The sequence below is a fragment of the Gopherus flavomarginatus genome, chromosome 12 (genome assembly GCF_025201925.1).
Source record: "Gopherus flavomarginatus isolate rGopFla2 chromosome 12, rGopFla2.mat.asm, whole genome shotgun sequence".
In the NCBI taxonomy this organism is placed as follows: domain Eukaryota; kingdom Metazoa; phylum Chordata; order Testudines; family Testudinidae; genus Gopherus; species Gopherus flavomarginatus.
In genome coordinates this window covers 22,439,398-22,462,364 of record NC_066628.1, presented here as the reverse complement: position 1 = coordinate 22,462,364, position 22,967 = coordinate 22,439,398, and the positions used below count along the sequence as shown (strand labels likewise).

Sequence of the window (22,967 nt, the reverse complement as noted above, 5' to 3'; positions counted from 1 at the left end):
GGATCTTGGGTCTCCTAAATCCTAATGAGTGCTCTGAGCAGTAGGCTTTAGAGTCATTCACACATTTCTCCCTTTCTCTCCATAACTCTTTAATCTGGCTCACTGACTTCAGGGGAGCTATGGCCAATTTATACCAGCTGAAGATCTGGCCAATTGTATAAAAAGAATCTCTTCATCTATTAATTTCTGTTCTTTCTTTTTGAGTAATTTGCTGAAACTCTATTTAATAGCATTTATCTTATTCTAACCTATTAAAATCTCAAGGATTTTTCAATAATAATAATTAATTATGATATTATAATTCTCATTGGAGCCAATAGGTTTACTCCCCCGGGAGGGTTAGAGCCACAAAGAAACTTAGGCTTAAACAGGAGAGTTAGCGAGAGACCCACATGAGCGTATCCCGGTGGTTAGGGAGCACACATGGGTGCGGAGAGATCCCCTTTTTAACTCCTGTCTCTTTATCAGGCCTTTGAAGTGGGCCCCTCCCATATTCCTCATGACTGGGGATATGAGGACTGAACTCTTTGACAGCGGCATGGTTTAAACACACCCCTCTCCTTGGTATCTCCCATTGACTAGGGAACCACCTATCATCATGTTAGAACATAAGAAAAAATGAAAGACCATCCCAGGTCAGACCAATGGACCATCTTGCCCCGTATCATGTTTCTGCCAGTGGCTAGTGCCAGACTCTTCACATGAAATGAACAGAGCAGACAATTGTCGAGTGATATATCCCCTGTTGCTCCCAACTTCTGGCAGTTAGAGGTTTAGGGACACCCAGAATATGGGGTTGCCTCCCTGGCCTAGACTAAAATAGCCACTGATGGACCTATCCTCCATGAATTTACCTAATTCTTCTTTAAAAACTGTCTCTACCTAAAGAGAAAGGGAACAAAGGATGTTGTTAATATGAAAATGAAGCCTGATTTAATATTTTACATTTCAAATGCCTTTTTTCCTTCTTGTCTTTAATGACAAATTATAAAAAATAATAATAATAATGGCGTGTTTACCAAGGTACTATGCAGACTGAGGTCTCTGTAAAGTGAACTCTGAACCTCGTTTAAAACTGTTTAATGTGGAACAGTTACTGTGTTATGTGGCTTAATCCCTAAAACATGTTGTTTAATATCCCTTCAAAATATGTTTTCATAATTTAATTATAATAAATCTGAATATTTGTCTTATCCAAGCCTTATCTGAATATTGCTACATTTTTGGTCTTCAAAGTCTAAATGTGACAAGAAGATCCACTGTTTAATTATGTGTCTTCTTCATGCCATCAGCACATGCATAGAACACCCTCCCAACAGTGGTTCACCAAACCATCACCCCCACCTTATGAAAATCCTGTGTGAATCTCTTCTTCTCAATATACATGATACTGCAAGCACTTGAATGTTTAGGCTAAATGGACATACCCCTACAGCCTATCTGCATTCAGAACTCCAACTGAGGCTCACATGCATCCAACGAAGTGGGTATTCACCCACGAAAGCTCATGCTCCAAAACGTCCGTTAGTCTATAAGGTGCCACAGGACTCTTTGCTGCTTTTACAGATCCAGACTAACACGGCTACCCCTCTGATAATTGAGGCTTAGAAGACTTCTACTTATAGACCACCTGCAGGACAGAATCTAATCAATATTATGCACGATCGCTATCCTGCAGACAAATTCACACTCATGCTCTGAGTCTGTATTCACTCGTAATTCCAATACAATTATTCATGTAGACAACATCTTCACAGGAGTAAAGTGTTTTGTCGGATTGGGCATTATATTCCTATTTATATGAACATTTTTATTGTCACTAAACCTACCAAATTCTTAATTAGGCCTGCACTTTCATAGGGCTCTGATTTCTCGGCAGTGAGGAAAAGACAGGAGCAGATCTTGAATACAGTGGAATTGAAAATAGAAAGATGGATGGACCATGTTTGGAACTAATTTATTAGGGAAAATGTGAAGTTGGTACCAGTTACAGAAAAGCTGAGAGAATTGAGGAATAGATGGTTTGGCCATGTGAAAAGAAAATCAGAAGAATATATAGGAAACAGGGAGTTAAAATTTGGAGTAGAGGGAAAGAGAAGGGTTGGCAGACCCAGAACTAGAGAGATGGATATCATACTAATGGATATGATTAGCTGCACAGTTTCCCAGGAATGGCATTCAAGAGAGCCTGGAATGGATAAAAGGATATGAAGAACCAACCCCATATAGATGAGAGTAAACCTAAAAGAAGATTTGAGTTAAGTAAGTGCAGCAAGAGGTTCAGACACTATATTGCAAGAGTGCAATATAGAGTACAAGAGTGCAAAACTATATTGCAGATATGACAAGATCCTGTAACATCCTGAACAAATCTTATCGAATTAAGTTTCACATTCTTGCATTTTATTGTATTAAAAATGCAACTCTTTATGTACTTCTGTAGGACTGCATGGCACTTTTTTTAGGAGGAAGAAGTGAATAATGCAAGTGCTGGGAGATATTGGGGACTTCAAAGGACTTTTGGAGATAATATTTGTGAACTGAATTTTCAACTAAATTGTTTGGGGGTGAAGATTATGCAAATGACCCACCTAAATTGCATTATTTTGAAGCTACACTTTGAGTGGATATCCATTGTCCGTCTGATTACCTAATCAGGGTCTCTTTAAAGAGTCAAACTGGCGAAATTAATGACTGACGGAGCAGGAAATGTTCTTCGTCTGAGGTGAGATATGATGAACTGGAAACTACAGACATCCCTGGTAGGAGTACCAGGACAGAGCCCGGCACACATACTTAAGCTAGATATCCTGCACATGTATATCAGCAGAGCTCCATTTTAGCCAATGGGTGAGATCCAGAGCTGTGGCTAGATTCATGAAGAGACTTTGACTTGAACAGGACAGATTGAGAGATAACCATGTCAAGATATCCCATATCCCAGTAGTTAGGTCATGCATATGAGAGGGGGCAAATCCCCATTTAAATCTCTTCTCATCAGGCCCTTGAACCAGGGGTCTTCTCCATATTGGGTGACTAACAGAACCACTGAGCTAAAATTAAGGAGGGACTTCTACCTCCTAATTTCTTCTCAGTAGTCTCTGTACCACCACATCCAGGCTTATTGCAAAATATACCTTAGTTGGGGTTAAAGGGTTCCCAAATGGAAATATCAAGCAGAAAAAGTGTTTGCCTCCAGAAGGTTAAGGCAATGCACTTCCTGAAAGCGTAAGGTGGTTAGGGCACACCCAACTTCTCAGCATCTCCCATTGGCTTATTTAGGACATGACCTATCTCTCCCCTTCCATTGAGGAGGCAGCCGGAGTTCCAAACTCTGGCTTTGTGAATCTCCGTGATTTTCTAGGCACTTCAAAGTTGAGCACTGCAATGTTCAGCATCACATCTCCTATGTCCCTTTGTGAACCTACCCCTATGTGTAAATTGACTTGGTGCCATTAAGTCAATGTAGGTACATGGATTTACATCAAATGGGGCTCTGACCATAGTGTTCATATTGTAAAGTGATTTTGTTTTCCTCAAATTTCACTCACTGTCGAGTTGGAAAGCCCTGTGTATCGCAGAGTGTCCACGGACATCATAAACATAGTAGGAAGTGGCACTGCTACTCTGCACCCAAGTGCAATTCACCTTCAGATGCAGAACCCCAGCTGGTGAAAAGCAGCATAGCTCCACTGAAATAAACAGGGCTACTCTGATACCTGCCAGCTGAGGATCTTGTCTCAATGAAAAAAGATTTGGCTTTTAATTCACCCGTTGCCAATGTTTGAATTATAGAGCTATGGTCTGGGGTAAATGAAGAGTCAACCAATAGACTGAGCTATTCAAAAGTGTTTAGGGGAATCAGGTGTTCAATTCCTATTCTATGGGAAAAACTAGTCCCAGCCTCATGGCCAAGGTCAGCCGGAAAGTCTGTGGCAAGCAAGATATGGAATCCTGATCTCTTCATTCCCTGTCTAGTGAGTTCAGGCAAAATTCCATACATGTGCTCACTTCCATCTCTCTTCCCATCCTATCCTAGTACAGATGGCATGCACTCTCTGCCTCATTTAAGAAAGACACCACCCTCTGCTCTCATTTTCACAGGGAGAATTTCTTCTTTCAGATTCTTTACACAAAATAAAAAGAGCTTGTTGAACAATAGGACTATTTTCATTAAAAAAACAAACAAACAAAAAACCACATTCGTCTTTCTTATCCAAATTCAAAACTTCCTCAATCTGCTTCCTGAATAAAAAGTAGCCCTATTTAGCTACTCTAGTCTTCATTTCTTTCAGGGTGTCCTGCTTACTAAGCATCTCTCTGTTATACTGTCAATTCTTCATGGCAGCAATAATGGGAACTTTTAAGTTTGTTAGCTCTGGTCAACATTTTTACCATGATTGTTTTTCCATTTTCAAAATATGGTTTCATCATGTTAGAATGTGTTTTGTTTTGTTCTGTTTTCCTGGAATATCTGAGTTTTGAATAAACATTTGATTTTTGCACTGGGAAAATCTAAACAAAAATTTCATATCAATTTGACCTCTCAAAATGAAATCATAGATTTACTTTCAAAATGTCAAAATGAAATTAAAAACTTGAGTTGACATTTTTATTTAAGATGACAAAATTACTCATCTCAATGATATTTTAAATCCAAATATTGATTGAGGATGAAATTGACACTTCAAAAGGCTGGCTTCTTTCAATCAAAGAGGACAAAAGGAAATGTTTAGATATTTCTGCATTCAAATATTTTATGATTTTTTTCTTTCACAAAAACATTGATATTTCAACATTCTGGCCTATTTGGGGTTTAAAACAAATGCTGAAATATGGAATTTACTGGGTGATGGAAATTTTTTTTTTTAGCCATCTCTAACATTTGTACAGAACCAATCATGACAAGGCCTTAATCTCATCTAATTGTAATATATAATAAATATTAATAAAAGAAATGGTATTTCCAGGTTCTTTATTTGTTATATTTAAGCCATTTGGGCCATAGATTTTCTCTAATTTTCTCTTATGCAGAAAGACTAGTAGTTGGTTGGTGTTTAACATATGCATGATAGTAATAATCTTCTGTTATTTGAGGAAAATAAATGGGCAGATGTATTGCAGAGCTTTATATATTAATGCACGTAAAATATTTTGAGATCTCTGGGACAAAGGTGCTACTGAAGAACACTGTTCTCTTCTTATAATGCCATTTTCTGAGTCACAGAGCCATAAAAATAGCCATACTGAGACAGACCTGCCATCTAAATGCACTATTCCATTTCTGACAATGACCAGGAACAGATGTTCCAAGGAAGATTCTAGAACTTCAGAATAGACATGATATTTAATATCTCTTCCAGTAATGTTATTGTAATTAATCATAACAACATTGGATATTTTTATTACCCAATCTCTTTTTGAATTTTGCTACATTTATGGTCTCTGTGTATCCCTGTGGCAAAGAATTCCACAGCTGAATCATGTGCTACATGAAATCACCCCTATTGTCTTATGCAGAAAGAAAGAAAGAAAGAAAGAAAGAAAGAAAGAAAGAAAGAAAGAAAGAAAGAAAGAAAGGCCTGACTATATGGGCTTTTTCCTTTCAGCTCTTCTGGTTTTTGTGCATTCCTTCTTTCCTATAGACATGATACTGCATGTACTGGGGTTTTTAGGCTAAATGAACAGATCCCCACAGCCTTTCTGCATGTAGATATCCATCTGAGAAGAGCAGGACTTTCACTTTTAGACCACCTGCAGGCTTGAGCCCAAACAACACTGTGTCTCATCCCAATCCTGCAGACAGATTCACAGTGATGGCAGTGGTCCATACTCACACTTAATTTTAATTACTTGTTTGTTCTACCTGTTCACTGGAGTAAGCCTTATGCAAGACTGGGCACTATGTGAATATTTATACGAACATTTCAGGTTTCACAAAGCCTATGGAAGTGAAAAGTGAAATCAATAAGTTGGTACTTAGGCCTGCACTTTGGTAGGGCTCTGAATGCTGGGTACTGAGCAAGAGACAGGAGCAGTTTCTGATCTTTTGAAAATGGCATAGACACGTTGCTGGACAGCATTAGTCTACCAAATGTTAGCAATGAATGTTGGCCTTGAGTTATTTGTGAACTCATCCTGATTTCTCTGAATGCTTTGACAAATAATTTGGATGGACAATTTCTTTTGCCATGGGGTGTCTCATGACCTGCTGATGGTGCATGTAGATGGCAACCACATTGAATGGGTAAATAGGTTTTCCTGTCTGGGTACTTGCTTGATGGAATGAGTTTCTGCATCTGAAGAAGTCAGACATCTGATGGCTCTTGTGACAATGACATTTCAGCACCTTCAAAAGTCCTCTGTTTGGGAGGCAAAATGTCTATGTGAAAACTAGGAGGCATGTATTCAATATGGTAGTGATGACAACTCTGTTATATGGAGCAGAAACATATTCATTAAAAACAGCTGAGAAGAGGAAATTAAACAGTTTTCAGTGTCAAAAGTTATGACATATCCTTGACATCCATAGATTTGATTTTGTTACAAACAGGGAGATACTTAAATGATCCCAGCAAGTTGCCATCTTGCATTAGTTGAGAAGAAGACGACTGCAATGGTTGGAGTATGTGCAATGTTCAGGAGCCTGTATGCTCTTACAGAAGGTTTAAAGAGTTGAGGTAGAAGGAAGCAGAGCACCATTGCAACCATGAATGAGACTGTAAAATGCAATTTGTGGGATATAAGAAACCTAAATCATCCCATCCTGACTCTTGTGAAAGGAAGAAGACTTGGAATGGACCATTCAAGATGGAAATACATTCTACATGCCACCATGGCATGGTTTGGTGGCTAAGGCCCTCAGCCAGGTTTATTGTCAGCAAAGCACAGTACTAGCTCCCTGTCCAGCGGGTCGCAGGGACACTAAGACATGTATTTCTGAGACAAGATGGAACATCAGGGTCCTGTCCCCTTGACCGATAAAAGGATGCCTCTCATTGGACTTCTCCTTTTATACACTGATCTAAAAATTTATGTATTACACTACAGATGCTGTTAATTATCATCCTTACCCTGGTACCTGCTAGTTAGAACAAAACACCCTTACCCATTATTCTGTGATGCCAGTCTTATCTTACGAGGGGTCAGTGTGCTCTTGTACCATCTCTTAAGAATGTATTTACAAAGTTAACTTGAGAGAACTGTGTGGTTTTGCACCGTCCTCTCTGGTCAGGAATGGGCCTACCTGGTGCATTGCTATTCTGTCAAAGCCTGGCCTTCCCTGGTTCCAAGGCTTTTGTTAATATAGTTACTTAGGCTTAGGTTTCCAGCAAGGCTTACAGCGCAGAGATTAAAGCACTTTTCTGAGAGACAAGAGACTTAACTTCAAATCTCTGCTCTACATCAGGCAGAGAAGGAATTGCATGAGGATCTCCCATGACCCAGGTGAGTTCCCTAACCACTAGCTTAAAGGTACTGGGGAGGCACTAAGAAGTCCTGTGCTGCTTTGTGACATTACCTGTTTTTGTTTGTTTGTTTGTTTTGCTCTGGATGAAACAATTTGGCTTTTCTTTTTTCTAAATCATAAATAGTATTGGGTCAACCAAACTGCATTTTTCAGGTTTTTTTTACCCAGATGCATTCAGAAAAATTTTACTCAGATGTATTCAGAAAAGCCCTCCTTTGTCTCATCTTCTGTTCTTTCTTGCCATCTTTTACAGTCTATTGGCTCCTTTCTCATTCCTTAACCTGTGTATCCAGCTATTGGTGAATTTTCAAGGATGGCTGGCCAGTCCCTATTCATTTTCGTCCACTACGCTGGTAATTATTCATTAGATTAGGACCTTCAAAGGAGTCTAAGGGAGAGGAAATGTGCTGCTGTTTATGCATCTAACTCCTTCAGCTGTTTGAGAATCTCAGCCTAAACACATGCCTTTTTAATAGACTGTCACTGAGATTGGGTACCTATATCACTGGGATGCATATGATAACCTAAGTCTCAATGCTCTCATTCTTAGGCACCATAGATCTTTACTCAAGGGCTGACACAGCACAATGTTACTAGGAGCTTGTTACAGAGAGTGAACTCAAAGATTGTCCCGGGGGGAACAAGACAGTGTTTAAACAGCTCTCAAGCATCATCTTGGAGTCAGCTAAAGAACAGCTCTTTCCTTCACTCCCACTGATAACCTAACACACCTTGGGGGGTTAGGTTTTAGTGCTCCAGGTAAAGAATATTGGATCTGTTTGGATGCTGTATTCCAGAGACAGACATACTGGATAGACAAATCAATAAGGAGTAGATAGACTAAGAAAAGAGAAAATCACTGGTCAGAACGATCTCACCATATTTATGGTCTGTGCTTAAAACGCAGGTGAGTTGATTCATATTTTTATTCCTTTTTAATTTTTGTATCCTTTTCATTTCAAAGGACCAGATTGTGTCCCTCCTATCTAGGGGTAGGTCTCTGAAGAGTCCCATTGATTTCTGCCTGGCTGCAGCACTGAGTCACACAGACTCAGTTACAACACAGGGACCATGGCGAGTGAAACCGATTTACTTGAATCGCCCAGCTCTCTCTTTCTTATGGCAGCACTGAGATAGCTGAGATCAGCTGGTGCAGTAGTTTGTATTCTGTGTGCGCGGGGGAGGTCAGGGGAAGTGCATTCTCTGGAAAATGCCTTTGGAATTGAATTTCCCTGTGCACAGAATCTGCCTGTGTTGACATTCAGGTTCTAGTATAAGGTCCATCTCTTTGCTTAGACATTTGTCTCATGAACTGATAATGGAGGAAAAGTTTAGTTTCTCTCTAGAGTTGTATGAGGAAAAACATAATTTTGACATTGAACAGCACATTGATTTTATTCCCTTTTCCATTAATAAAGGATGTCATTCACTTCCAGAAGGGCAGCCTGATATTCAGACATTCAGAAAAAGGAGTACAAAATCCCACTGAGTCGGAGTTAAGTGACTTAGGAGGAAAAGTCCCATTAATTTTCTATCAGGCCCCTCTTCTCAAAATTATGTCACTGTGTCGAGATAATGTTTGATGGTCCCATTCATTTCTCCTTGATAGTGTCTCATGGCCTTCTCATAAACTAGAGAAACGCAACGTAGATGGAGCTAGTATAAGGTGGGTGCATAGCTGGTTGGAAAACAGTTCCCAGAGAGAATTGGTCAATGATTCACAGTCATACTGGAAGGCATAATGAGTAGGATCCGGAAGGGATCAGTTCTTGGTCTGTTTCTGTTCAATATCTACATCAGTGATTTAGAAAATGCATAGAGAGTACACATAATATTTGTCTATGATACCAAGCTGGGAGGGGTTGGAAGTGCTTTGAAGGATAGAATTATAATTCAAAATGATCTGGACTGACTGGAGAAATGGTCTGAAGTAAATAGGATGAAATTCAATAAGGACAAATGCAAAGTACTCCACTTCGGAATGAACAATCAGTTGCACACATACAAAATGGGAAAGTACTGCCTAGGAAGGAGAACTGCAGACAGGGATCTGGAGGTCAAAGTGGACCACAAGATAAATATGAGTCAACAGTGTAACACTGTTGCAAAAAAAGCAAACATTGTTCTGGGATGTATTATCAGGAGTGTTGTAAGCCAGATACGAGACGTAATTCTTGAACTGTACTCTGTGCTGATTAGGCATCAACTGGACTGCTGTGTCCAGTTCTGGGTGCCACATTTCAGTAAAGATGTGAAGAAATTGGAAAAAGTGCAGAGAAGAGCAACAAAAATTATTAAAGGTCTAGAAAACATGATCTATGAGGGAAGATTGGAAAAAAATGGCTTGTTTAGTCTGGAGAAGAGAAGACTGAGTGGGGACAGGATAACAGTTTTCAAGTACATGAAAGGTTGCTATGGGGAAGATGGAAAAAATTGTTCTTAACTTCTGAGAATAGGACAAGAACCAATGGGCTTAAATTGCAGCAAGGTCAGTTTAGACTCGAACATTAGGAAAATGGGAGGTAGTGGAATCTCCATCACTGGAGATTTTTAAAAGCAGGTTGGACAAATACCTGCCAGGGATGATCTAGATAAAATTTAGTCCTGCCATGAGTTCACGGGACTGGACTGGATGACCTTCCAGTTCTATGATTCTATGATTATTCTTCTTCTTGAAAAATCCTAATAATTTTAATAGGTAAGAATCCAATTACACACTGCAGATATTAAATAGTGTTTTCAACAAAATACTCTAGAACAACCGACAGACTGTAATGGAGGTGGAGATTATTTATATAGATTTGGCCAGATGTCCAGCAATTGTCAATTGGCCATAGTTTCATTGCAGCCAATCTGCCAGATCCCATACTGGTGTGACACAGCTGTAGCTCTACTGAAGTCATAAGGCCAGATTGCAGAGAGAGAACAAATTCCTCTATTGCCTAGTGGTTAGTACACTCACCCTGCAGGCAGAAGACCAGGTATTCAGTAACCCTGCACTGCCTCTTTTATGATTAATCCATAGAGAACCAGCTTCAAGAGGAGAGACTGAGGGAGCCTCACGTCAGACTATCGCTTAGTCAGAGCTGAGCAGGGAATTTGTGAATACCAGTAGGATATGATTCTTGGATTTAGGCATCTAAAGTGGTAGTTAAGTGCCCAAGTCCTTTTGTGTATCCAGCTTATTTTGCCTATTTAAAACACACAAATACCATCTCGCATCTCTCTCTCTCTCTCTCTCTAAATTTAGTCTACTTAAAACACACATTTTACATCTTTACATTCATCCTCTGGAACAGATAATCTCCACATACTATTTCAATTTATTTTCATAATAAGTGTTAATTTCATTTTGTCTGGTCTTCCAATCCAGAGATTTCCTGAATAAATGGCAATGAAGAATCAAACAACAGTGACCGAATTTATCTTCCTGGGACTTTCCAGTGACCCACAGATGCAGATTTTCCTTTTCTCGGTGTTTTTAGTTATTTACCTAATCACTCTGGGTGGTAACATAGTGATCATGGTGGTGATAAGAGCTGATTCTCACCTTCACATCCCTATGTACTTCTTCCTCTTCCATTTATCCTTTGTTGATATTTGTTATTCCTCAGTTACAGTGCCTAATATGCTGATGAACTTCCTAGCAGAGCGCAAAACTATTTCTGTCATTGGCTGCATTGCTCAGATGTTCTTCATGCTCCTCTCAGCTGCTACTGAAGCTTTCATTCTCTCAGCCATGGCTTATGACCGCTATGCTGCCATCTGTGACCCGTTGCATTACATGGAAACAATGAGCACAAGGATCTGTGTTCAGCTGGTGAATGGAGCATGGGCAATAGGCTTCTTCCATGACCTGCTAAACACTGTTTTTGCCCTCAAGCTGCATTTTTGTGGACCCAGTCAAATCAGCCATTTCAGCTGTGAGCTCCCTCCTCTCTTACGACTGTCCTGCACTGAAACCCTCACCACTGAAGTGGTGCTTCATACTTCGGTTCTGACATTTGCCTCAATCTCCTTCCTCCTCACCCTAATCTCCTACATTCACATCATCTTCAGCGTCCTGAGGATACGCTCTGCTGAGGGCAGGAATAAAGCCTTCTCCACCTGCAGCTCCCACCTGATTGTGGTTGGCTTGTTGTACCTGACAGCTTTTCTCCAGTACACAAAACCCAGCTCAGTCTCTTCTGTGGTGCTGGATGAAATATTCTCCATCCAGTACAGCATCTTGACCCCCATGTTAAACCCCAACATCTACAGCCTGAAAAACAAGGAGGTGAAAACAGCTCTAAGGAAAATGTTGGGGAAATTAAAGTTTCTCAAGTAATGTTGATGATGTTAAATAAATTAAATTACATATTTTTACCTTAGAGAGCATAGAACTCTGGACAACTGATGTTTGGGAAATTCTCAGCTCAGCTAACTGAGACAAATTGGGACAAAATCTCAGTTGGTCTATATGAGTGTGGCTGCATTGAAGTCAGCAGACCAGGTTCCCAGTTGTACAAGAGCCACTGGAGCACTGGGGACTGGATCTTAGGTCTCCTAAATCCAGAGTGAGTGCTCTGTAGAGTCAGTGTAGCTGGGTGGTTACCCATTCCTGCCTTTCGGGTCTTTAAACACCCAAGGAGAGGGCTGTGGCTAAGGCAGAAAGCCTGGGCTGATTGGGAAAAAGGAGGCTCAGCTGTGGCCAGGTCCCAGTCAGGCCCTGCTGGCTCCTATAAGAGGCAGAAGCCCAGTCAGTCTCCCTTTGCCTGTAGAGGGAGAAGGGCCTGGCTGCAGGGAGCTAGACATAGGGTACCAGAAAGGAGCAGGGCTGGGGAAAAGCAGAGGAGCTGGGCAGCTCCTGCCTGGAAAGCCACAGGCTGAGGCCTAGGTTAAGGCCAAGAGGTACTAGGGATTACAGGGGGCAGCCCAGGGGTAGGCAAAGGCAGCAGGTCCAAACCCCTTTGCCTATGATGAGTGGCTGATACTGCAGTTTGCCCCAGTGAACTGGGGCTATATGGACACTGGGCAGTAGCAATATATTGAGGCAAAGTGGGGATAGTGGGTTGGGGGTTACCCTGGGAGGGGAGATCCAGGGGGCAGCACCCCAATTAAAAGGGAACCGGGGTCCAGGGAGGGACACGGCGGCCAAGAGGACAGGCAGATCACCTGCCTGCAGGGAGTCCTCCTAGCTGGAATGAGCTAATTCCCATAAGTGACCAGCAGGAGGCGCCGCAGGGGTGAGTCCGTACCCTTACAGTCAGTCACACATTTCTTCCTTTCCTCTATCTCCATATCTCTTTAATCTGGCCCACTGACTTCGGGGGATCTATGGTAAATTAATGGCAGCTGAGATTCTGGCCAATTCTATAAAAAAATAATCTTTCTTAATCTATTAATCTCTCTTATTTTGTTGTTTTGACTAATTTATTGAAACTCCATTTAATATCAGTTTAATATCCTACTATAATCTCAAGGATTTTCAATAATAATTAATAAGAATAATATAATAATCATTGGAGCCAATGGGTTTACTCCCTGGGGAACTTAGTCTTCAACAGGAGAGTTAGAGAGAGGCCCAAATGAGTGTATCCCAGTGGTTAGGGCATCCACATGAGTCGGGAGAGTTCCCCTGTTTGAATCCCGTCTCTTTATCAGGCACTTGAAGTGGGGCTCTCTCACATTCCAGGTGATTACCCTGACCATTGAGATTAAAGTTATGAGCGGTCTCCTCCTTCTTCTTCCTCCTTCATCCCTAGCTTCATGTGTAAAAAAACAAAAACCAAAAAACAAACAAAAAAACTTAGATGGGGTTAGAGAGTTCCTAGCTGAGAATGACAAGCAAAAGGATTTGTCTCCCTCACAGGGATACGGGGACTGAACTCTTTGACAGTGGCAGGGCTTAAATCACACCCCACTCCTCAGCATCTCCCATTGCCTAGTGAACCACCTATTATCATGTTAGAACATAAGAACAAATGAAAGACCATTCCAGGTCTGACCAATGGTCCATCTAGCCCACTATCATCTTTCTGCCAATGGCCAGTGCCAGATTCTTCAAAGAGAATGAACAGAACAGACAATTATTGAGTGATACATCCTCTGTCACACAGTCCCAGCTTCTGGTAGTCAAAGGTTTAGGGACACCCAGAACAGGAGGTTGCCTCTCTGGCCTTCTGGACTAATAGCCATTGATGACCTATCCTCCATGAACTTATGTAATTGTTTTTTAAAAACTGTTTCCAGATCAAAAAAAGGGAACAAGAGATGTTGTTAAAATGAAAGCCTGATTTAATATTTTACAGTTCAAATGAATTTTTACTTCTTGTCTTTAATAAAAAGTTATAAAAAAAGATTTTTAATGATGTGTTTGCTAAGGTACTAAACAGACTGAGGTCTTTGCAAAGTGAACCCTGAACCTTGTTTAAAACTGATTAATGTGGGACAATGACTGGGTTATGTGGCTTAATCCTTGAAACATAACGTTTAATATCCCTTAAAATATGTTGTCCTAATTAATTATAATAACCTTGAATATTTGTCTTATCCAAATCTTATCTGAATATTGCTACATTTTTTGGTCTTCAAAGCGTAAATGTGGCAAGAATTTCCACTGTCTAATTATGTTTCTTCTTCATGCCATCAGCACATGCATGGAACACCCTCCCAACAGCGGTACACCAAACCATCAACCTCACCTTATGAAAATCATACAGGAAGAAAGGGAGGAAGTCTCCACTGAGTGGGCTTCTTCATTTCCCTATTATGTTTTTGTTAATCTCTTCTTCTCTAGAGACATGATACTGCATGCCCTTGAACGTTTAGACTAAATGGACATATTCCTACAGCCTGTCTGCCTTCAAACCTCCAACTGAGGTTTAGAAGATTTCCACTTACAGACCGCCGGCAGGACTGAATCTAATCAACATTATGCATGATCCCGATCCTGCAGATACATTCACCCTTGTGCTAGGAGTCGGTACTTACGTGTAATTTCAATAATATTATTCATGTGTACAACATCTTCATAGGAGTAACGTTCTTGCTGGATTTTGCATTGTATGCCTATTTATATGATCATTTGTATTTTCACTAAACTGACCCCACTGAAAAGTGAGATCTGCAATATGTTAATTAGGCCTGAACTTTCCCAGGGCTCTGAATTCTGGACACTGAAGAAGAGATAGGAGCAGATCTTGTATACAATGGAAATGAAAATGTAAAGATGGATACTTGGAGTTACATGGATGGACCATGTTTGTAACTAATGAAGTAGGGGAAATGTTATAGTTATAGAACAGCTGAGGGAATCAAGGCATAGATGCTTTGGCCATGTGAAAAGAAAATTGGAAGAATATATAGGAAACAGGGAGTTAAACTTAGAAGTGGAGCGAAAGAGATGGGTTGACAGACCCAGAACTAGATGGATGGGTGTCATACTAAAGGACAGGATTAGCTGCAGAGTTTCCAAAGAATAGCGTTCAAGACTGATTGGAATGGGGAAGAAGGATGTGAAGAACCAACCCCCATATAGATAGGAGTAAGGTTAGAAGAAGATTTGAGTTAAGTAAGTGCAGCAAGATGTTCAGAAACTGTATTACAAGAGCGCAATATAGAGTGCATGCGTGCAAAACACTGTATTGCAGATATAACAAGATCCTTGAAGAAATGCTATTGAATTAAGTTTCACATCCTTGGACATCATTGTATTAAACATGCAAATGTTTATGTACTTCTGTAGGGTTGCATGGTGCTTCTTTAGGAGGAAGACATGAATAATGCAATTGCTGGGAGATATTGGGGACTTCAAAGGACTTTCTGGGATAATATGCCTGATGTGGATTTTCAAGGAAATTCTTCGGGATGGACTCACCTAAAATCCATTCTTCTTAAGCTACACTTTGAGCAGATACTCAATGTTTGTCTGATTACCTAGTCAAGGTCTCTTCAAAGAGCCATATCGGAGAAGTCAATGACAGAGGGTCAGGAGATGATTTTGGTTTGAGTTGAGATATAATGACCTTGAAACCACAAGAAAACCTCTGGGTAGGGGTTGAAGTACAGCTCCTGCCAGAGCCCTGCACACATACTTAATTTCATCTAATCTCATACTACGCTAAAAGCTAAATTAATTTGACTTCACTCTTAAATTAGAAGAACACAACCTGTCTGATTTGCATTCTCTTGACCTGCCCAGATTCTCCTGTGTGCCCATATAACTCTCAGTGTGGTTCCCTTAGTGTGACCCAGCCTGTTCAAACTGTTTCCAGTGTCCCCCAGGCAGCATGCTACAGCCTTTAACTCATTGACTCACAATGTTCATTAAGGCTGCGTCTACACTATGAGTTAAAGATGGGATTCCCAGTTCATCAAGCTAGCACTCCAAAATTAGCAGTGTAGCAGTAGTATCATGGACAGCAGTGAGTGGAGGCACAGACTATTTTCACTGACTAGAAACATGTATGAAACTCATGGGTATGTATTTGACATGCCTAGTCCATGCCAACGCTTACCACTGCCTGTACTACAGCAGCTACATTACTATTTAGAGTGAGTGACCTCAATGAGAGCTACAATCAGTGAGTCTGCATAAACTGGGAATCACACCCCTAGATGACTTGTAGACACACTAAGTATAAGGTGTTAGGCAACTGTTGGAAAGGGCTTCCTCTCTCTTTCTCTAGGGTGGTAGGTTCTAGTTCCTAGATAAACCTGTTGGGTGAAATACAAATGCCATTAAGTAGTACAAAAAGCACCATTGTAGTGACAGACCCTGAAACAATCTTTACAATTTCTACAGATAAAACCCAGGTGTCACATTTGATAGAATGTTACTGAAAAGTTCCTAAAATGACCAAAGGACGTTACCTTCATGTTTATAGACTTTGTTGCTGGTGTTGACTCACTGCATCAATCAGTGCTGTGGATACAGCTTCACCATTGCGGGATGTATGAGGTCTTAGTGTGCCACATAGAGAAACAATACTACCAGGGCCAGTGCAACCCATTAGGAGACCTAGGTGGTCATCAAGGGCACTGACATTTGGGGTGCAGCAACCGCAGCGTCCGGATGTTCGGCCGCCGCAGTTGTCGGCAGTATTTCTGGGGTGGGACCTTCTGCTGCCTCTGTTGGGGGCGTCTTTTTGGGAGCGGGACCTTCCACCTCCGAGGGAGCCAAAAAGGCTGCTAGCGCACCTGAGTACTATGGTACACTGACTTGTGCGAGGGTCAATGGTTGTATTACAGACTGGTTTTCTGTAGAAGCAGGGGTGCATCAAGTATGTTTCTCCAAACCTCGGTATTCAATGTTATAATAGACTATCAGATGACAAGATTGATTGTGGCTCAGATAGAGGTGTACTATTTAAAGATTCATCTTGAGTGGATCTTAAATATGAGGATGATATTGCCTTACTTGGAGAGACTACTGACCATGCACTGAGAAAAAGTGCTTTATCTACGATGATAAAATGAAAACCATCCATGCCGCCTATAAAACGGAAATGAGTGACCTGCGCTGAAGAAGGTACACTTTTCTGAAAGTTTAGAAAGCTGAGGTTATAAGGGTGACCATGAATAAGATTGGAAGATGCAATTCTGAGACATTTAGGAAAACTAATCCTCCCATACTGAGTCTTTTGGAAGCAAGCGGTCTCACATGGAATGCCTCAGGATGGTAATCCATTCTACATGCCACCATGGCTGCATTATTGTGATGTATATCTACTGCTACTGATTTATACAATGTGAACAGCTTCATCTGGAGAGCCTGAGAAAGCCCTGCCCTAAATTGCATTATAGCCCAAAGAGAAAGCACTTTCCTTAGAGATGGGAGACCTAGCTTCAAATCTCTGCTCCACAGCAAGCAGAAGTAGAAAGTGAATGAGTTTCTTCCACATCCAAATACCCCAACAAATAGACACAAGGTATTAGGGTGAGTGCTGGGGTCCATATGCTGGGCTGTCCATTTAGACTTTGTTTTTCCCCTTCCATGAAAATATTTGGTGAATAGGTGTCAAATTTGCAACTAATATGAGCTCAACCAATACTCTTAGTTTGTCCACAAAAAAATGTTCTGAAAAATTTTGTCCAACTCTACACACTGTAACTCCTCCTTTCTCTCATCACTTATTTTTTCCTGCCACCTCATGCAATCTATTTACTCCATTCTCATTATGGCTAGCATCTTCAAAGGAGCGTGTGGGAGATGAAATGGTTGTTGTTTGGGTGTCTAGCTGCTAGGATACTTTGAAAATCTTGAGTCTGTGTCGTAAACGTACAGCTAAGGGTAGCATAAAATCTCTCTTTACCCTGTAAAGGATTAACTCAATTTTTACCTGTAAAGGGTTAAGAAGCTCAGGTAACCTAACTGACACCTGACCAAAAGGGCCAATAAGGGAACAAGATACTTTCAAATCTGGAGGGGAAGGGGCTTTGTCTGTCTGTTGTGTGTGCTTGCCGGAAACAGATCAAGAAAGCAAGCAATCCAACTCCATTAGTAACAGTAAGTACCAGCAAAGGAATGCATAAGCTTACTTTTATTTTGGCTTGTGATTTCCTTTGTACAAGGAGGGAGGTTTATCCCTGATTTTGTAACGTTGAGGTTTTCCCTAGAGGGGAGATCCTCTATGATCTTGAGTCTTTTGTTATTCTGTAAATTACTTACCATCCCAATGTTATAGAGGAAATTCCTTTACATTTTCTTTAATTAAAATTCTTCTTTTAAGAACCTGATTGGTTTTTCATTGTTTTAAGTCCAAGGGTTTGGGTCTGTGTTCACCTGCCCCAATTGGTGAGAATATATTCTCAAGCCTCCCCAGGAAAGGGGGTATAGAGCTTGGGAGATTATTCTCAAGCCTGCCCAGAAAAAGGAGTGTAGGGACTTGGGGGGATATTCGGGGAAGGTAGGGCTCCAAGTGGCCCTCCCTAAATGTTTGTTTAAATCACTTGGTGGTGTCAGCATTACTTAATCCAAAGTATAAAAGAATTTGTGCCTTGGAAAGTTTTTAACCTAAGATGGTAGAAATAAGCTTAGAGGGTCTTCATGCGGGACCCCGCATCTGTACTCTAACATTCAGAGTGAGGAGGGAAACCTGACAGCCTGTCACTGAGATTGGACACCTAAATCCATTAGGCTCCTTTGATAATCCAAGCCTCTATGCTCTCATTCTTATGCATGGAATATTGCTGCTTAAGGATTGACCCAACTCAATGTTACAGGTAGCTTGTTACAGAGAGTGAACTGCAGGGATTTCATCCCGGGGGAATAAGACAGCATTTAAACAGCTCTTAAAAATAAATTCTTAGTCTTGGAGTCAGATGAGGAAAGGCTCTTTGCTCCACTCCCAGGGACAACTCTACCTACCTTGTCAGATTTAAGTGTTTGTAGTAAAGAAGAGTTGATATCCTGATATGGTGTATTGCAGAGACAGATAGAGAGACTATCTACCTATTTGTTGATTTGTCTGTCTAAATAGACAAAGTAAACAGAGAAAACCACAGGTCAGAATGAACTCATTGTATTTATTATCCACATTTAAAAGTCAGCTGAGTTGATTCTTATTGTTCTTCCTTTTTAATCTTATTTTATCCTTTCCATTACAAATGACCAGATTCTGCCCCTCCTTATCAAGGGGTGGGTCTCTCAGTAAGTTCCCATTGACTTCTGCCTGGATAGGGGGTGAGGTAAACTCTTTAAATGGACCAGCTTCTGTTGATGAGAAAGAAGAGTTCTGTTAGGATCAAAAACAGAAGTAGGTCCAATGAAAGAGATTACCTCACCCACCTTGTCTCTTGAATATCCTGAGACCAAGACAGCTACAACTCCACTCTATGCTCACACAGAGTGAGTTGCAGCACAGGTGCCATGGATGAGAGCATAGCTACTACTTGAATCATTCATCTCTCTTTCTCTCTCTCTCTCTCTTTCTCAAGGCAGCACTGAGAAAATTGAGTTCATTTGGCGCACGTTAACTGTAGTTTCTTTATTTGGAGAGTGAGTGTGTATGTGTGTGTGTATTTGTTTTAAGGGATTGAGTATGTTGGGGTAAGGAATTATCTGGAGAAGGCTCTAAACTTTATTAAGAACATAAGAATGGCCATACTGGTCCATCTAGCCCAGTATCCTGTCTTTCAACAGTGGCAGATGCTTCAGAAGGAGTGAACAGAAGAGACCAATGTATCAAGTGATCCATTCTCTTTTATCCAGTCTCAGCGTCTAGCAGTCAGACGTATAGGGACATTCAGAGAGTGGGGATGAGTCCTTGGACATCTTGGCTAACAGCCAATTACCCTAAGTAACTCAATTAATTCTTTTTTTAACACAGTTATTATTTTGGCCTTCACAACATCCTGTGACAATGAGTTCTACATGTTGACTGTGTGTTGTGTGAAGAAGTGCTTCCTTATGTTTGGTTTAAACCTGCTGCCTATTAATTTCATCAGGGGACCCCTTATTTGTATATTATGTGAAGGGGTAAATAACACTTCCTTATTCACTTCCTCCACACCATGCTTGATTTTATAGGCCTCTGTCAAATTCCTCTCAGTCATCTCTTTTTCAGGCCAAACTTTCCCAGTCTTTTTAGTGTCTCCTCATATAGAAGCTGTTCCATACCCATAATCATTTTTGTTGCCCTTTACTGTACTTTTCCCAATTCTAATATATCTTTTTGTGAGATGGAGCAATGAGTACCGCACGTAGTGTTCGTTGTGTAGGCTGGATAATCCGAATTTTGAAGTAAAGTATTTCATTTTTTCATACGGAAAATCTAAACAAAAATTTCATTTCAATTTGACCTCTGAAAATGAAATCAGATTTTCTTTCAAAATGTCAAGCTGAAATAAAAAAAAATTGAGTTGGCATTTCGATTTAAAATGACAAAATTTCTCATCTCAATGTAATTTAGATCAAAATATTGATTGATAATGAAATTGACACTTCAAAAGGCTGGCTTGTTTCAATAAAAAAAGACAAAATGAAATGTTTAGATATTTCTGCATTCCAATATTTTATGATTTTTTCTTTCACAAAAACGTTGACATTTCAACTTCCTGTCCTATTTTGGGGTTAAAACAAATGATGAAATACGGAATTTACTGGGTGATGAAAATTTCTTTTTCTGTCCATCTCTAACATGTGTACAGAATCAAGCATGACAAGGCCTTAATCTCAACTAATTGTAATATAAAAAAAATAATAATAAAAGAAGAAGTGGTATTTCCAGGTTGTTTATTTGTTATATTTAATTCCTTTGAGTCATGGACTTTCTTTAATTTTATCTGAAGCACAAAGACTAGAAGTTGGTTAGTGTTTAACTCATAGACTCCAGGACTGGAAGGGACCTCGAGAGGTCATCGAGTCCAGTCCCCTGCCCTCATGGCAGGACCAAATATTGTCTAGACCATCCCTAATAGACATTTATCTAACCTACTCTTAAATATCTCCAGAGATGGAGATTCCACAACTTCCCTAGGCAATCTATTCCAGTGTTTAACTACCCTGACAGTTAGGAACTTTTTCCTAATGTCCAACCTAAATCTCCCTTGCTGCAGTTTAAGCCCATTGCTTCTTGTTCTATCATTGGAGGCTAAGGTGAACAAGTTTTCTCCCTCCTCCTGATGACACCCTTTTAGATACCTGAAAACTGCTAGCATGTCCCCTCTCAGTCTTCTCTTTTCCAAACTAAACAAACCCAATTCCTTCAGCCTTCCTTCATAGGTCATGTTCTCAAGACCTTTAATCATTCTTGTTGCTCTTCTCTGGACCCTCTCCAATTTCTCCACATCTTGCTTGAAATGCGGTGCCCAGAACTGGACACAGTACTCCAGCTGAGGCCTGACCAGCGCAGAGTAAAGCGGAAGAATGACTTCTCGTGTCTTGTTTACAACACACCTGTTAATGCATCCCAGAATCATGTTTGCTTTTTTTGCAACAGTATCACACTGTTGACTCATATTAAGCTTGTGGTCCACTATGACCCCTAGATCTCTTTCTGCCATACTCCTTCCTAGACAGTCTCTTCCCATTCTGTATGTGTGAAACTGATTGTTCCTTCCTAAGTGGAGCACTTTGAATTTATCTTTATTGAACTTCATCCTGTTTACCTCAGACCATTTCTCCAATTTGTCCAGATCATTTTGAATTTTGACCCTGTCCTCCAAAGCAGTTGCAATCCCTCCCAGTTTGGTATCATCCGCAAACTTAATAAGCATACTTTCTATGCCAACATCTAAATCGTTGATGAAGATATTGAACAGAACCGGTCCCAAAACAGACCCCTGCGGAACCCCACTTGTTATAGCTTTCCAGCAGGATTGGGAGCCATTAACAACTACTCTCTGAGTACGGTTATCCAGCCAGTTATGCACCCACCTTATAGTAGCCCCATCTAAATTGTACTTTCCTAGCTTATCTATAAGAATATCATGCGAGACCATATCAAATGCCTTACTAAAGTCTAGGTATATCACATCCACCGCTTCTCCCTTATCCACAAGGCTCATTATCCTATCAAAGAACGCTATCAGATTAGTTTGACACAATTTGTTCTTTACAAATCCATGCTGGCTATTCCCTATCACCTTACCACCTTCCAAGTGTTTGCAGATGATTTCTTTAATTACCTGCTCCATTATCTTCCCTGGCACAGAAGTTAAACTAACTGGTCTGTAGTTTCCTGGGTTGTTTTTATTTCCCTTTTTATAGATGGGCACTATATTTGCCCTCTTCCAGTCTTCTGGAATCTCCCCCATCTCCCATGATTTCCCAAAGATAATAGCTAGAGGCTCAGATACCTCCTCTATTAACTCCTTGAGTATTCTAGGATGCATTTAATCAGGCCCTGGTGACTTGCAGGCATCTAACTTTTCTAAGTGATTTTTTACTTGCTCTTTTTTTATTTTATCTTCTAAACCTACCCTCTTCCCGTAAGCATTCACTATATTAGACATTCCTTCAGACTTCTCAGTGAAGACTGAAACAAAGAAGTCATTAAGCATCTCTGCCATTTCCTAGTCTCCCATTACTGTTTCCCCCTCCTTACTGAGCAGTGGACCTACCCTGTCCTTGGTCTTCCTCTTGCTTCTAATGTATTGATAAAAAGTCTTCTTGTTTCCCTTTATTCCCATAGCTAGTTTGAGTTCATTTTGTGCCTTTGCCTTTCTAATCTTGCCTCTGCATTCCTGTGTTATTTGCCTATATTCATCCTTTGTAATCTGACCTAGTTTCCATTTTTTATATGACGCCTTTTTATTTTGTAGGTCACGCAAGATCTCATGGTTAACCCAAGGTGGTCTTTTGCCACATTTTCTATCTTTCCTAACCATCGGAATAGCTTGCTTTTGGACCCTTAATAGTGTCCCTTTGAAAAACTGCCAACTCTCCTCAGTTGTTTTTCCCCTCAGTCTTGATTCCCATGGGCCCTTACCTATCAGCTCTCTGAGCTTACCAAAATCCGCCTTCCTGAAATCCATTGTCTCTATTCTGCTGTACTCCCTTCTACCCTTCCTTAGA

General features: G+C 40.5%; 1 protein-coding gene across 1 annotated transcript; it reads left to right on the top strand.

Annotated features, from left to right (window-relative positions):
* The first annotated feature begins 10,856 nt into the window (after nt 1-10,856).
* On the top strand, nt 10,857-11,795 carry LOC127032523 (olfactory receptor 1009-like). The gene has a single exon (XM_050919828.1). It carries the CDS (start codon nt 10,857-10,859, stop codon nt 11,793-11,795), a length of 939 nt encoding a protein of 312 aa, XP_050775785.1.
* Nucleotides 11,796-22,967: the final 11,172 nt, after the last annotated feature.